This window comes from Urocampus carinirostris, chromosome 16 (genome assembly GCF_059441175.1).
Source record: "Urocampus carinirostris isolate Australia breed hairy pipefish chromosome 16, RoL_Ucar_1.0, whole genome shotgun sequence".
In the NCBI taxonomy this organism is placed as follows: Eukaryota; Metazoa; Chordata; class Actinopteri; order Syngnathiformes; family Syngnathidae; genus Urocampus; species Urocampus carinirostris.
In genome coordinates, this window is record NC_142364.1 from 28,751,517 (window position 1) to 28,765,879 (window position 14,363).

Genomic DNA, 14,363 nt, shown 5'->3' on the forward strand with positions numbered 1-14,363 from the left:
CTGCTCTCCTGTCCCGGCTTACGACTCGTTTCTGACTCCGACCACGTTTTTGCGCTCCTGTCCCGGCTATCGACCTGTTTTTCCGTCCTTGACACCGCCATCGCTCGCTACAGAAGATCCATATCCATGTTTGGATCCGAATCTACAAGAGCGACTTGCTTCCCGCGCCTAGCGAACACCGGGTCGTGGGCACAGCCCTTCTTCTTTCCTTCAATAAAACTTGGGAGAAACGTAACGCAATTGGGTCCTGTTTCTGTTCTGGTCCTGACACTGATAAATCATGAATTATTTAAGATCAACACATTTTACAGTTAGATAAAAGTCTCATTCATTTTTTCAAAACTGCTTTCCTGCTTTTGTGTACATGACCCAACTAAACCTGAACGTAGGCAATAATGGGGCTTTGGAATTATAACTGCCTGGATTCCCCAAAATTATTAACAACTCTTTAAAAGTTAGCATTGAAAATCCTCATCATTGTTTAGCAAGGGCAATGTTTTGACACAGACGAAGGGGACGTGTCCCCAACTCCCCACCGATATTGAGCAATCCTTTTTTTTTCTCGGTTCCCACAAATCTAATGTGATTTCTTAAGAAATGGGCTATGTCCCCACAAATATCGAGCAAACATTGTTCTGTCCCCACCAATATTATATGATCACTTAAAAAAACGTGCTGTCCCTAACAAAGCCAAGACCAAACATACACTTTTGTTGTTGAGTGTGTTTACCGGCTTTGGTTTCAGTGTTTTAATCTTATGCTTTAAATACCTGTTCAGAGTCACAAGTTGCTTTACGGAACTGGTCACATGTCTTGATTACGATGGATAAGGACCAAAGGTAAGATGTTATCGCTCTTTAAGTAGGAATATATTCACCCCTCCCTTATATTACGTGTATGTGACGTAGAGTGTTAATATCCATAACTTCCTGGCATATAACTCTATAACCTTTGGGTGTACTTCCTTACAATGACTAATTAATGAATGAATGGGCTTGAGTGAACACGTTTCCATTTTGACAAAAGAAATAGAGTGAATACACTTGGACGGCATACCAATTCCCATGGATACGAGGGAGTAACTTGGCAACCATTGTACATGTCTGTCGTCATAGAAAAATCCCCTTTCAGGCCTTTAAAACAATATTAAAATCCTGATGGGTTATTAAAAATGGATTTATGTCATGTCTCTATTTAGCTATAGAGCTAATCACAGTAGTGAATATAAATCATATCACATGTGATTCGTTATTTAATTAGTTATTCATTCAATTTCCAGCCACTTATCACCATTATAGGGTCGTAGGGGTGCTAAAGCCCATCCTAGCTGTCTTCGGAGAGTAAGCAGGGGACAATCGACAGGTTAAGGGCCAGTCGCAGGGCAAATTCTAAATATTTACTCACCTACTTAAATGTATTTTTTAACTCTTTTCTGTTTTATTTGCCCAACCTTTGTTGACTGACTGATTGAATTACTTGTTGAGCGCTTCGGGGCAAACTCGGTCCTTTAAGACTCCATGCAGCTGTGTAGTTTTTTTCAGGCCGATACTCATCCTGATACTCTTATGAGTGGTAATCACTACGGATAGCAGGTATCATACCATAACATAAAACAGCTGGAATTTCATGGGAATGATCAGGACATCTTTGTTTGAAATATTATCTGTATCAGTTTAAGTTGGTATTTGGAAAAAAAAAAAAAAAAAAAAGAATCGTATACAGTTAATGTTTGTAAAGGAATTGTGTTCTGTGACTTTGGTGATTTTTGTGTGTATGTTTTTTTAATTATATAAAGTTGTTTACTGAAAAAAAAAACACTTTTTTGTAACAAATCTATCCAGGTAAAATTGGACCCAAGCACTATAAATGTACTACATAACATTTAAAAATATATATATGTTCAACTGTCATGATGACTCATTACACTTACCTGTGCCCACTTGTTTGGTGCCAACTGCTGCTGGTTACCTGATTGGTTCCCCATCCTACTTAAGCTCAGTCCTTTCACTTTCCTGTTGTAAGTCCGTCAGCGAACCTCTGTTTTCACAAGGCAAGCATTTTTGACTGTGACTCCCGTCGGTCCCGTTTTGTCACCCGTTTTCCACTCGTCAGTTCCTGATTTCCCCATTTGTCTCCCGCTATGACCCGTTTTTTTACCCCGACCATGTTCTGATCCCCCGTCCCGGCTATCGACCTGCTTTTCCGTCTAACTACGCTATGATCTCCCGCTCCGAAAGATCCATTTCCGCATTCGGAACACGTTCTGATCTCGTGAGCGGCTTGCACCCCGCGTCCAACGAGCACCGGATCGCTGACACTGCTTTTCCTCTATATTTCAATAAACTTGTGAGTAACGTTACGCATCTGGGTCCTACTTCTGTTCTGGTCGTGACATCAACTTATTTTTAAAAGTAATATTCAAAGAATGGGCGCCACCAGGCTATACTTGCCCAAGACACACCACAGGAAATGGTGCCCCTACGACCTTAGTGGTTTAGATAGATAGATAGATAGATAGATACTTACATGAATATTTTGTTTGTTTGTTTGTTTGTACATGATTCAATTGTTTGTTTGTTTGTACATGATTCAAATTGAATCTTTTCTTCCGGCGCCGTCACGAATGGCAGCCACTCCAGCAGCTCCCGTGTTATTTTCGATTGTTCTCGATTAGGGATTCAACCAACCATAATCAGATAACATAATTATTTATGGATTTCAAACTTAAGTCAAGTCAAGTCATGTTTATTTGTATAGCCCTTAATCACAAAAAGTCTCAAAGGGCTGCACAGACCACAGATTATTGCAAACCACAGACTATTATTACACCTTCCCCTGATCTAAAACCTACCATAACCTAATTTTCTTCTTAAAAATAAGGGACATGATGTGTCTCAGCGGCTATAAAATCAAATTACAATGGAAATATATGGTTATGGATGCATAATATGTTTGAAAAAAAAGTACTATTCGCTATATTGACCAATACTCCTTTATTTTGGTGGTCAGGATTGATTTAGCCCCTCGTCAAAAATGACCCGCTAACAAAGATTAGTGGGGCCAACACCTAACACAACATGAAAGTTTATAAAGCATTTAATTATTGACACATTATTATTTCTGTAAGGTTACATCAAGGGTACATCTGGTATTGACCAAATACTTATTTTCCACCATGATTTGCAAAGAAGGGCGGCATAAAGGCGGTGGGCTTTTGGCCCACCCATAGCAACGGGTATGGGAGAGACATATATGCTCGAATTCAAAGGTGTTTCTTTAAAAAAACAAAACAAAACCAAATATGTACTAGTTGTTTTTGTACCTGGTGCCACTTGATGACCCCCTCAGAGTTAAGTATTAGTATTGGTTTTCAATATGAAAGTGTGGTATCTTAAATTCCATAATAATAGCAAAAACAAACACTAGTAGTAATAATAACAATAATAAAAATAATGATAATGAAACAAAACTTTTTAATTTCAGTATTTTAATAACCCATTCCACTTTTTAAACTTTTGGAAGGGAAGAGGTCCCAATTCTACTTTTATTAATCTTTTGCTTATTTGCATGTGAAAGAGTTTAGACTGGTTCATATTGTTCGGAAACTTCTCAAGGAGTTCCTTTTTTATTAGATTAGATTAAAATGTTTTCGGTAGGCGATTGCAACTTTTGATTGTGTTTTTTACATCGTGTTTCGTGGTTGGTATAATTTTTTTCCAGCTAGCTCCCTGTTAGCTTCAGGGCTGTTGAGGGCATTTCTGTTATGTCTGCTCCTGGTTGGCACTCCTTGGATGCCCACCGTGTGTTGTTTGGCCAGCTAGCCTGGCCTTAGCACAGGTTTTCATGCGCATTTATCACCATATCCTTTGCCGCTTTTTGTTGTCGGTTCCTGGTTAGCCGGGCTGCTCACCGCGTGTTTTTTAATTGTCTTGCCTGCCATTAAAGCCGGTTTTGCCATGTGCCTTAGTTTGTTTATTCCCAGCCAGTTTCGCATTAGTCGCTGTAGCTGTTGTCCTTTTTCGTTGTTGGTGTCTGGTTAGCCTTGCTGTTTACTAAGCCAGCCTCGCGTTTCTCCGCCGAAACTGCGGCCGCCTTTCGTTAATCGGTCTCTGTTAACTCCCAATGTATTTTTATCCCAGTTGGCCTTTTTTGGGCTACTCGCCCTTTGTTCCACCATTACTGCATCCACCTCCGACACAACACGTAGGCATTCTCCACAAAAACTGCCAAAACTTTGCTTAAAACACTGGTAACCTCTGCGACTAGTTAACACGTAAAACTGGCTTGCTAGGGTGCTGGTGTTTATCTGATGATGTCACAACTCAGGGTAATGAAGACAAGACATGTCTTTAAAATGCATTTTCGGAAAATTATTGCAATTAGGAGTGCGTAGATCATTCTAAATATTGACATTATCGATACTGTCACGGTCGCCATGGCTACCAGTCTGCCGCGCCCCCGAACTCAGCTGCAGCAGATGAGCTGATTGCTGGTCTGCTATTTAAGGCTGGATTTTGGGTTTGGCGGGGGCTGGCTCATTACACAATCCCAGGTCTGTTATGCCTTGTCCTGTTTTAGGTTAAAATATTTTCCGTCTGTTATGCCTTGTCCTGTTGAGTTTGTGCCGGAGGAACTCTGTATTGTTCTGTTTTGGTCCCGGAGTATTGGGCGACTTTTATTTTGTTAAATAAAACTTATGATCGTCAACGCATATGAGTTCTCCCTTCCTGCCTCCTGCCTCCGTTCTGGTCCGGTCACCCCTTCCACGCCACCTCGGCTCGTGACAGAATGAGCCAGCCACGACAAGAACTCAGCGAACGATCCCAGCACGATTTGGGGAGACATGGAGAACGCAGCTTGGCAAGCGCCCACTGAGTCCGACTTCGACTCCCTGCCCGTTCGAACCACGGCCCCGCCCGTCGTGGCCATTGCTGTGCCTCGAATGGGGTCCCGGGAGGAATTGACGCCTGCCTGTTCGACTCTCATGCCTGCCTGCCCGACTCCCGTGCCGATTGCCTGCTATTCAGTCTCCCCTGCGTGCCAGTCCGACTCCGACTCCGCTGCCTGCCGAGCCGACTCCGACTCCGCTGCTTGCCGGGCCGACTCCGACTCCGCTGCCTGCCGGGCCGACTCCGACTCCGCTGCCTGCCGGGCTGACTCCGCTGCCTGCCAGTCCGACTCCGCTGCTCCTGTTTTGCCGGTTCTGATTTTGACTCTCTCCTGTTTTGCCGGTTCTGATTTTGACTCTCTCCTGTTTTGCCGGTTCTGATTTTGACTCTCTCCTGTTTTGCTGGTCCTGATTTTGACTCTTTCCTGTTTTGCCGGTCCTGATTTTGACTCTCGCCTGTTTTTGCCAATTTTGACTGTCCTCTGTGTTTGCCGGTTCTGAATCCCTGCCTGTCCTCTGTGTTTGCCGGTTCTGATTCCCTGTCTGTCCTCTGTGTTTGCCGGTTCTGATTCCCTGTCTGTCCTCTGTGTTTGCCGGTTCTGATTCCCTGTCTGTCCTCGTGTTTGCCGGTCCAGTTTGCCTGCCGCCCCCCCCCCCCCCCCCCCCAATCCTGCCGAGCGTCGAACTATTCCGGGGCGTGAGGTAGTATTTTATTTTTTATTTCCTTTTTTGGGGACCTCGGGAGCTGTCCCTTAAAGGGGGGGCTCTGTCACGGTCGCCATGGCTACCAGTCTGCCGCGCCCCCGAACTCAGCTGCAGCAGATCAGCTGATTGCTGGTCTGCTATTTAAGGCTGGATTTTGGGTTTGGCGGGGGCTGGCTCATTACACAATCCCAGGTCTGTTATGCCTTGTCCTGTTTTAGGTTAAAATATTTTCCGTCTGTTATGCCTTGTCCTGTTGAGTTTGTGCCGGAGGAACTCTGTATTGTTCTGTTTTGGTCCCGGAGTATTGGGCGACTTTTATTTTGTTAAATAAAACTTATGATCGTCAACGCATATGAGTTCTCCCTTCCTGCCTCCGTTCTGGTCCGGTCACCCCTTCCACGCCACCACGTCTCGTGACAGATACTAAGCAAGTACTCAGATCGAACACTATTATGCTGGGTTCACCACTCTACCAGTTTCCTCAAACCGCCGCTTCTATATTTAGATAGCGAAGGCCTCTCTCCCACTTGGCACCCTCGGCCACTCTAAGATTATGCCTTTTTGTATGACTGACAGGCACACCTTTAGCACCTCTCGCTACCAGGTCTGCTGCTGCATCTTGCCTACCAGGTAGAGGAGAGGGCCAAATATATGAGCACATCCTCGTCACAAGCTAAATATGACAGAGGCAAATGGCAGGCGCAGTGTGTCGTGGACTTTTTTTTTAACAACAGAAAAGGACAATGCCAGGTGTCATATTTTTTTAAACCAAGTTGCCACTATGGCAACAGAGCCAAAAGGGCTTGTTGTTACATAGATTTTTTTATTCTAAATTGACTCTCTTGACCCTGCTCTGATGTAGTAGTATTTTATCTTTTACACTGTTAAAGGTGTTTGTTTTATTTACACTATTGACTATTATTTACTTTCTGACTTTATTTTCAAAATATTGTGCAATGGAAGGTCTGGTTGACATGTCGATATTGTTATATCTGTGTTTTCGTTGTATTGCGTTTTTTTTTTTATTTGACTGTTTTTGCTTTTGTTCTGAAATGGTCGCAATAGAAATATTAGAGTATCTCGCTCAGTCTTACATTATGGATTATTTATATACTTTTTTTTCATATTGTTGAAGTTCAAATTGTTGTTATTTAATTAAAAATGTTGTGCTTAACACCTCTGTAGAGTGTATATCGTAAAGATAAACCAAGACAAGAGGGAAGGTTCAATTTATTCAATGATCATGATATTTCCAAGCAAAAAGCATCACATCTGAATGGATCAATACTACCATGCATTGGATGTGATGGGCGGCATTAGCTCAGGAGTTAGAGCGCTCGTCTTGGGATCGAGAGGTTGAAGTGTCCTTGGGCAAGACACTGAATCCCTAATGCCCCCAATGAGCAGGTCGGCGCCTTGCATGGCTGCACGGCCGCTATTGGTGTGTGAGTGTGTGTGTGAATGGTTAAGTGTGAAGCACATTGTAAAGCGCTTTGGGAGGTCATTGACTTGAAAAGCGCTATATATAAATTCAGACCATTTATCAATACTAACATTCCCAGTCTCTCCCCATCCTAATGGAATACAAACCAATGAATTATAAAAATATTTTATGTAAAATACATGTTCTATTTACTTATACTTCGCAAGTCTAAACATTTGGGATTACCTTTAAGAAACACTGAATTAGAAGCTCATTATTTGAATGAGAAGTGAGATTGTCCCTCCCATGACCGACGACGCACCGGCGTTCAGTGACGTCACTTCTCCTCTCTGCAGGCAGCAGGTGAGAGTCAAGCGTCGAGTGAAGTAGCGGAGCGCTGCTATGGGGAAACTCCAAGAATTTGATATCACTTTCGCCAACAACAAGGTGGTTTATAGTCCTGGGGAGACTATCGGTGGAACCGTCAAAATACGGATCAGCAATTCTCTGCAATACAAAGGTATTTTCCGCTTAAACGTGTTGCTAAATGGGATAGTGTAACCAAGGCAAGCGCTTTGTGTGCAAACTTTACTTTTTGTTGACGGAAAAGTGGACAAATACACAACAGTTTAGTACGAGTAAGATATGACTAAATGAATATTTCGACGTTATGTTCTTTAATATTCGTTGTGTTTGTTTCCGTCTTCATAACAATCCGCTAGTTTTTGTTGCTCAAGACTTGTAAAAAAGTGCATCCTACACTACATCCTGCTTGTAGTCACTTGTTGTAATAGATAACACAACTAACTTGTTTGGCTGTGCTATTCAGACTAACAGTCCTGGTGAGCATACTGCACGATGAGATGGCTAGCACGGAATGTGCATTTGAAACCATGCTTTTTGTGCTAGAAATGTGAAGAGTTATATTGGATTGAGGTCAACTGGAATTGATGGAGTTGAAATTGATAGCGTGGAGTTGTCCTTGAAATGAACAATAGGTCCATTGTTTGGCATTAATCCTTGGGGATATTCTGTGATAATCGAGGACACAAAGTTTTTTTTTTATCTTTTTAAAAGAGACTACTTACACGAATTCACAAATTGTGTTTCAACACAATATTTAAAAATGTCTCGTGATGTCTATAAATGTTAAGATGTTTGTACTCCTCATTATTGTTTGTTGACAGCCTTATACCTGGGATATAGATCAAAATGGTAAAAATCAGGGATGTTGTATACCACATTATTCTGACTCTTAAAAAAGAGAAACAACATTTTCTTCAACATTGCATGTATTTAATGACAATTTACCAATTCCTTTAATTTCAGGTTTGTTTTTTAAAAAAGGTCAATACATGGCAGCAGATGCTGGTATCTGCTATTATCCTGACTACCGATACTTTAGAAAAAAACTGGTATAAGTAACCAGAGCCTGGTAAAATTATTTCTAGTAAAATCATGTATTTAATGTTGGTCCTAAACTTTTGTATCCAATACCGTTTGAACAACAATTACTTCACACAGGATGTCAACATCTTGCAAAAGTCATGAACAGTGATCATTCATGGAGCGTTTCACACACTTTAATGTTCGCAATGTTGAACCAATTCCCTTTCAGTGACCATGTGCAAGTTGTAATAACTGTCTGTCTTTTGCTCATGACTAATCCTGACTGTAGACTGTCAGATCCAAGATGGATAAGGGTAGTCATAATGACTCACTTTCTGATTGTATGTTCTGGGTTACCTACCAAGTATGATGTATTGTCTGTTTTATTCATGCCTATAAATTGAAGCAATAGCTTTCTTTGTCCTTGGACAAAACTAAAATTTCTATCTGTGTTCAAACTAAATCTTCCTGATCGTCTTTCCTCCACCAGTAAGTAAAAATACACTACCCTAAGGACCAACATGGTCATGCTACCCTTTTTAAAAACATAAAACACAGTATGAAATGAATGTATAGTCTCTTTTTGGGTGTCTGTAAATGGCAGGTGTCAGTGGACAGGAGTAAGTGTGCAAGGTTAAAACTCCCTACCTGCTTATTAACAGCATGAGACACCATGGCCTGTAATTTTGTTTGTTTTTCTTTTCACTTTGTTCTGTTTCTGTGTGTTTACCCAATTAGCATTATACATGATATTTATAGATAATTTGCACATAAGATAACCACCTAAAATGAGTGATGGTTGTTGACAAATTTCCAGAAACTAGGAAGATTGTCTAACTAAAGGAAGCCCAATGCTTTTTCTTAGACACAACACTCAGTATGAAATCTGGAATCCATAGAACGATGAAAAAAAACATGATTACTTTATTGCCAAATCTCTTGTTGTTCATTTGTTTTAGCGCCTAGAGTGAAAGATTTCCCTGTTTAGCATCGGGCTTTAATTCCTTGAGGGAGATGCCTCATTAATCAATTATAGAGGTCTTACAGATTCTCAGAATAAGGGTGTTTAAAGCCCAAAAATTCATTTCACAATAATTATTATTATTTATTATATTGACTTTTAGTGTGTGCATGTTTTTTTCCTCAGATATTATTCAGATTGAATTGAAAACTGAAACAATCCCATTTGTAAATCATTTTCATCACCATTACAAGAACCCCACTCTTGAGGAGATAGTGAAACAACTACAAATAGGATTGGTAGATTTGAGACATAGAATTTCCTCCTAAATAAATTAAAAAATCATTACTTTAGCATTTTTCCTTGTAATTGTATACGGATAATACTTGTTTCCAAGATTCAGTTGTTTCTAGTCCCTTATCAAAAAATAAGAATATTACAGAATAGTGTTGCAATGAGATAGAGCCACTTATTAACTAGATAACATTACCTAGTATCAGTACTTACCAATTCAAGTAAACAATAAATCTATTGGTGTGACATTTGAAAGTATCATACAGTTAATGATATTGGAAACTCGGCAATTCAACATCCCAACAAAATACAATACTGATTATTAATAATATGCAAACGTGTGTATTTATTAAAAGACTACTTAATGACAACAGTATATTTCTATTCACTTGCAGTTATTCTTAGGAAATGCCTAAACCACCTCCTAAAATCCTCTGGTCTGTTCGCCAAGGTATTTTAGTTAAGCAACACCGCACTACATTTCAGGTTTCAGAATTAATGTAGTGTAATTGCTGAGTCTGCATTTTGCATTAGTGCGCCACTTCACCATGACTATTCAATAGCCAAGAATGCTTAAATCAAGCTGAGCCAGGAAAACTGCTCTTATATCCCTGTTTTGTCTGCACTTTTCACAGCCGGACGGTTATTAAGACAGATGTTACTTTAGAAAACTGTCTTCCCTTGGAATTACCCCGGGTTACTCATTCAGTGACATGAAAGGAGGACAAGTAAGACCGTTCAAAGAGAGATGAAATTAGACCTTAATAAGTGCTAAGAGGGAGCAAGCCCTCATAACACTGGACCTTTTCATATCACTTCCAAAAACAAGACTGTTCATGGAATGAGTAGCCGAGGACAAAAGAAGGTGGACTGTGATTGCGTGTTATGGTGTCTGTGTCCTTTGTGCTTTTGTGTGCCAGGCACATCTCAGACCAAATTTACAACCTCACTGTATTATTGATGATAAGACCATTAGGCAGGATTTATATTGATTGCCTTCCTTTTAAAGTCATTTGTGTAGATTCATAAAAAAATGCTATTTAAAAATTGCTCATGTTTTGTTGTTGTATTACTGGTATTTTGATGTTGGATTATCTGGTCGGCTATTATATGTGTTTCAGAGTTGTGTTTTTAGCATGCCGCCGACTGCAGCTGTGGGAGGAGACCTGCTATGGCACCTATCTGTATGTTTTTGTTGAAGAGAAACATGCAGTACAACGGTTGAAGTGGCTACGGCTCAAGTGTTTTTGTAAACAAAAAAGTTGGCAAGAGCTGTTTTTGTTTCTTTTTAACTTATTCACTAACTAAATAAAAATCCAATTGTGGACTTTTGATCAAAAAAGTGCCACATTTAAGACATATCTGTATGTATTGTTACTAGCTATCGCAGAAAGTACATCTGTATATGATTATGGGGGGGTTCATTATGTGAAAAATGTCACATCTGAACATTGTACAGGTTCTCCAAAACGGGATGTACACATATTGTCTAGTAGGGCTGCACGGTTTTGGAAAATACCCTAATATTATAAATTTAAGTTAGAACACTCAGAAATAGTAGGTTTTTATTTTTGGGTGAATTGTATTTCATTCTTTGCAATCACATGCAAGATTATTGTAGCATAGTCATTTTAGCTTGAAAACAGCTGGGACAATACCATAAAGCCTTACGAGGCCCCAGGGCAAAGTTGATCACCATCTGAAAATCTAAACATTAGTATTTTATAATTTAAGAGTATGTCTAGGCGTGACTGACGACATCATACAGACACGCCTTTGCTTCTCAACAGTCTGATGGCCCTGTCACTAGTATTAACCCTTGAATGCTTAAGTGGGTCAAAAAATGAACCCACTGGGTTTTTAGTCTTCCAAATCTTTAAAAATAAAACAACAATTGTCATATTGTCATTATTTCAAGTATTTCTCATAAAACTTGTTTATGATATGATACCCTTAGTCTTTTTCTCCCTAACTAATTACCGTCTCCACTCATGGAAGAATGTATGTTAGATGGTTTGGTAGATTAAGTACTCACAAAAAGGACAACTAGCACAGCAAATGCACATTTCTTTTAGAATGGAAAGTCTCATCAAAATTAGAATACTGCTCTGATAAATCGCAATTAGGTATTTTTCTCAAAATCGTGCAGCCCGAGCGCACACTTGCTCATTTGCCCAGCGCCATCTGCACTGTAGGTAAATGTGAAGATTTCCTTTTCGTTTGAAGTATTTTGTGACATTTTTAGAAAAGAACTTTGCTTGCACCTTGTTTTCAAACCATTATTTAGGACCAAAAGGACCATGCAAATTGAGCTCTCTTAAGTATCTGCGTGAGGGATACAAGTTGTATATTTATATTTATATGGGACACACGCTCACAGGCTATGGCTTATTTGCTAATTCATAGATATTATCAAATCATCCAACGTCATACAATGACATAAAATGCGCTGAAGAATAAGCTTTTGTCTGGAGAGAGATTTTGGTGGTTTCTTGAATTTTGTCTTGAAATATATGGTGTGGCTCTCCCAGCCTAAAAAAACTCTTAAATATTTTTGCTCTAATGGTTCTTTGGATCAAAAAGGTTCCAGGCCCCTGTATTATGGTAACGTACATAAATGCTTAAAATCTTGCAACTAGTTGTGCCAGCTGAATTAATCGCATCGTGTCGCTCCAAGTAATCAGCATGTAATTTTCTTCTTTTTTTTTTTGGAACAAACTGAAAACCGTTATCATATTTTGCTGTTATCAGTCTGATAACTATCGGCCCAATAATTATCACCCCATCCCTTGAATATTATGTCCAAGGAAATACCAAATACTTGAGGAACTAGCGCTATTTTTCTCTGTGATCTGTGATGAACAGGTGTTTATTCCAGCAAGGCGTCAATTAGTCAACTGCATGCTATTCATGTCATTGTTCAAGTGCAACTAGTTGGTTCAACCCTGACCCTCTGATATTTCAAGACATTGGTTCATGCAAGCCAGTGGACCATGTCCAATGATCCGCAACACAGCAGTGAATATTTGTATCATCTGCATTCTCTCCCTATCTCTAAAAAAAATATGAATCATTTGACTCCGACAACCAGCAGTCTCACTCCTATGCCAGTAATTTAGGGCTGTTGTAAGATTTCCGTTCACTCCTCTTAATAAGCAGAGACTATGCCCATCCACCCTTTGCTTATTTATGAAGTAATATTAAACCTAAATTTAGATGTCAGTATTCTATTGAAATTTAAAATAAAATTATTTTTTTTCCTGTAAATAATGGCAATTAAAAAAAGACTGAATTGTATTAGTTTGTCTTTAATTTCATGTTATTCTGTTGAATTTATTTACAGATGCATTTCATTTGATTTTTACTTTTATCAAATGCTAAGGCTATTTGTTTACTGTATTTTACACAAACAGATCACTTACCCCTCTCCTTTTTAAGGATGATTTGGGGGCCCTCTTTTACCATATTGGTTGGTTGGATCCCTTAACCACGAGAGTGGTAGGAGCACCATTCCCTGTGGTGTGTCTTGAGCAAGTACAGTTTGGTAGCACCCATTCCTCTTCATTTCAACATATATACTGAAATTATATTAGTGTAGAACAGAATGTGCAGATTATATACTTAAGGGGTTGCTAGTTGTTTTATGATGTAACTTTACCAGGGATAAACCTCTAACCCCTGCATGCAAACATCCAAGGATTTATTTTGTGTGTGTGTGTGTGTTTGTGCGTGCATCTGGGTGTGTGCATACAGCTGTGTTTGTCTGTAAATCCTCTACAATCCAATCGGACTGCATTGCTATGCAAATAAGAACAAACTTAGGTTAACCAGCATTTAAGGAGTTTTCCACAAAAATGTTTAAGTTTGTTAGGAACCTTCTTTTTGGGATGTCGAAAAAAAATATCCGGACATTGCTGTTGGTTACATTTTGTATTGTGCACTTTTTCGGAGTACAGGACAGTACTGTCGTGCTTCTTTCCGCCACTACCGGCGTGTGGCACTGTGAGAGCTCACCCAACATCCACTCCGAAGAAGAAATCCGATTTCCTCTTCCCAGTTCGCGTCTAAACATACTGTACTGTATCTCGAGCGCGCTAAGAACTTTGACATTTTTATTGTTTAATAACTCTTGCATTCATTCAATATGGTTGGTGTAAAGTATAAAGAAGATGCGAGCCGTTTCATTTGTAGTAAACGTTGAATAAGGAAGCTTGATGCAGTTGAGAAAATGGTTGGATCGCTTTTTTCGTCCACTTTCTACCACTGAGGAGCCTAACTCTTGAAGCCCATCTTCTAAAAGTAAGTTAAACCTCACTTTATTTATCGTTGTAGAGTATATTATTTTATTAAATGTTTATTTTTCAGTACAAAACAATACAGGTTACTTATACAAACCTTAAAAATACATTCCACACAACATATAGCACTGAAGCAACTTACGAACAATTTCAACTTGCGAATGTTCGGAACGTTTCTCATTTGTAAGTAGGGGAGCGTCTGTACTCTTTTATCAGCTGTTATGCTTCAGTCAGTTGACTTACCACATTCTGAAAGATAATGTCCATTTTTTTGTACTGGCGACGGCTTTGAAACCTGTTTTTCTTTTGTATTCAAAACACCTATCTGGTGTTGGAATCAAAATAAACGTCGAATGGCAATGTGTCTAAAATGTTATGAATTTAAGGATCAATTCTTTTGAACAC

The 14,363-nt window shown here is 39.6% G+C and overlaps 1 protein-coding gene across 3 annotated transcripts in view; it reads left to right on the forward strand.

Moving 5' to 3' along the window:
• Window positions 1-7,343: 7,343 nt before the first annotated feature.
• Window positions 7,344-14,363, forward strand: part of arrdc1b (arrestin domain containing 1b) — a 40,079-nt gene continuing 33,059 nt past the window's right edge. For all 3 annotated transcript variants that reach the window (XM_088319779.1, XM_088319781.1, XM_088319780.1), the window contains exon 1: window positions 7,344-7,536. In XM_088319779.1, coding sequence (XP_088175905.1) covers window positions 7,419-7,536 — 118 coding nt within the window. In that variant the 5' untranslated portion in view covers window positions 7,344-7,418. The remainder of the gene's footprint in view (window positions 7,537-14,363) is intronic.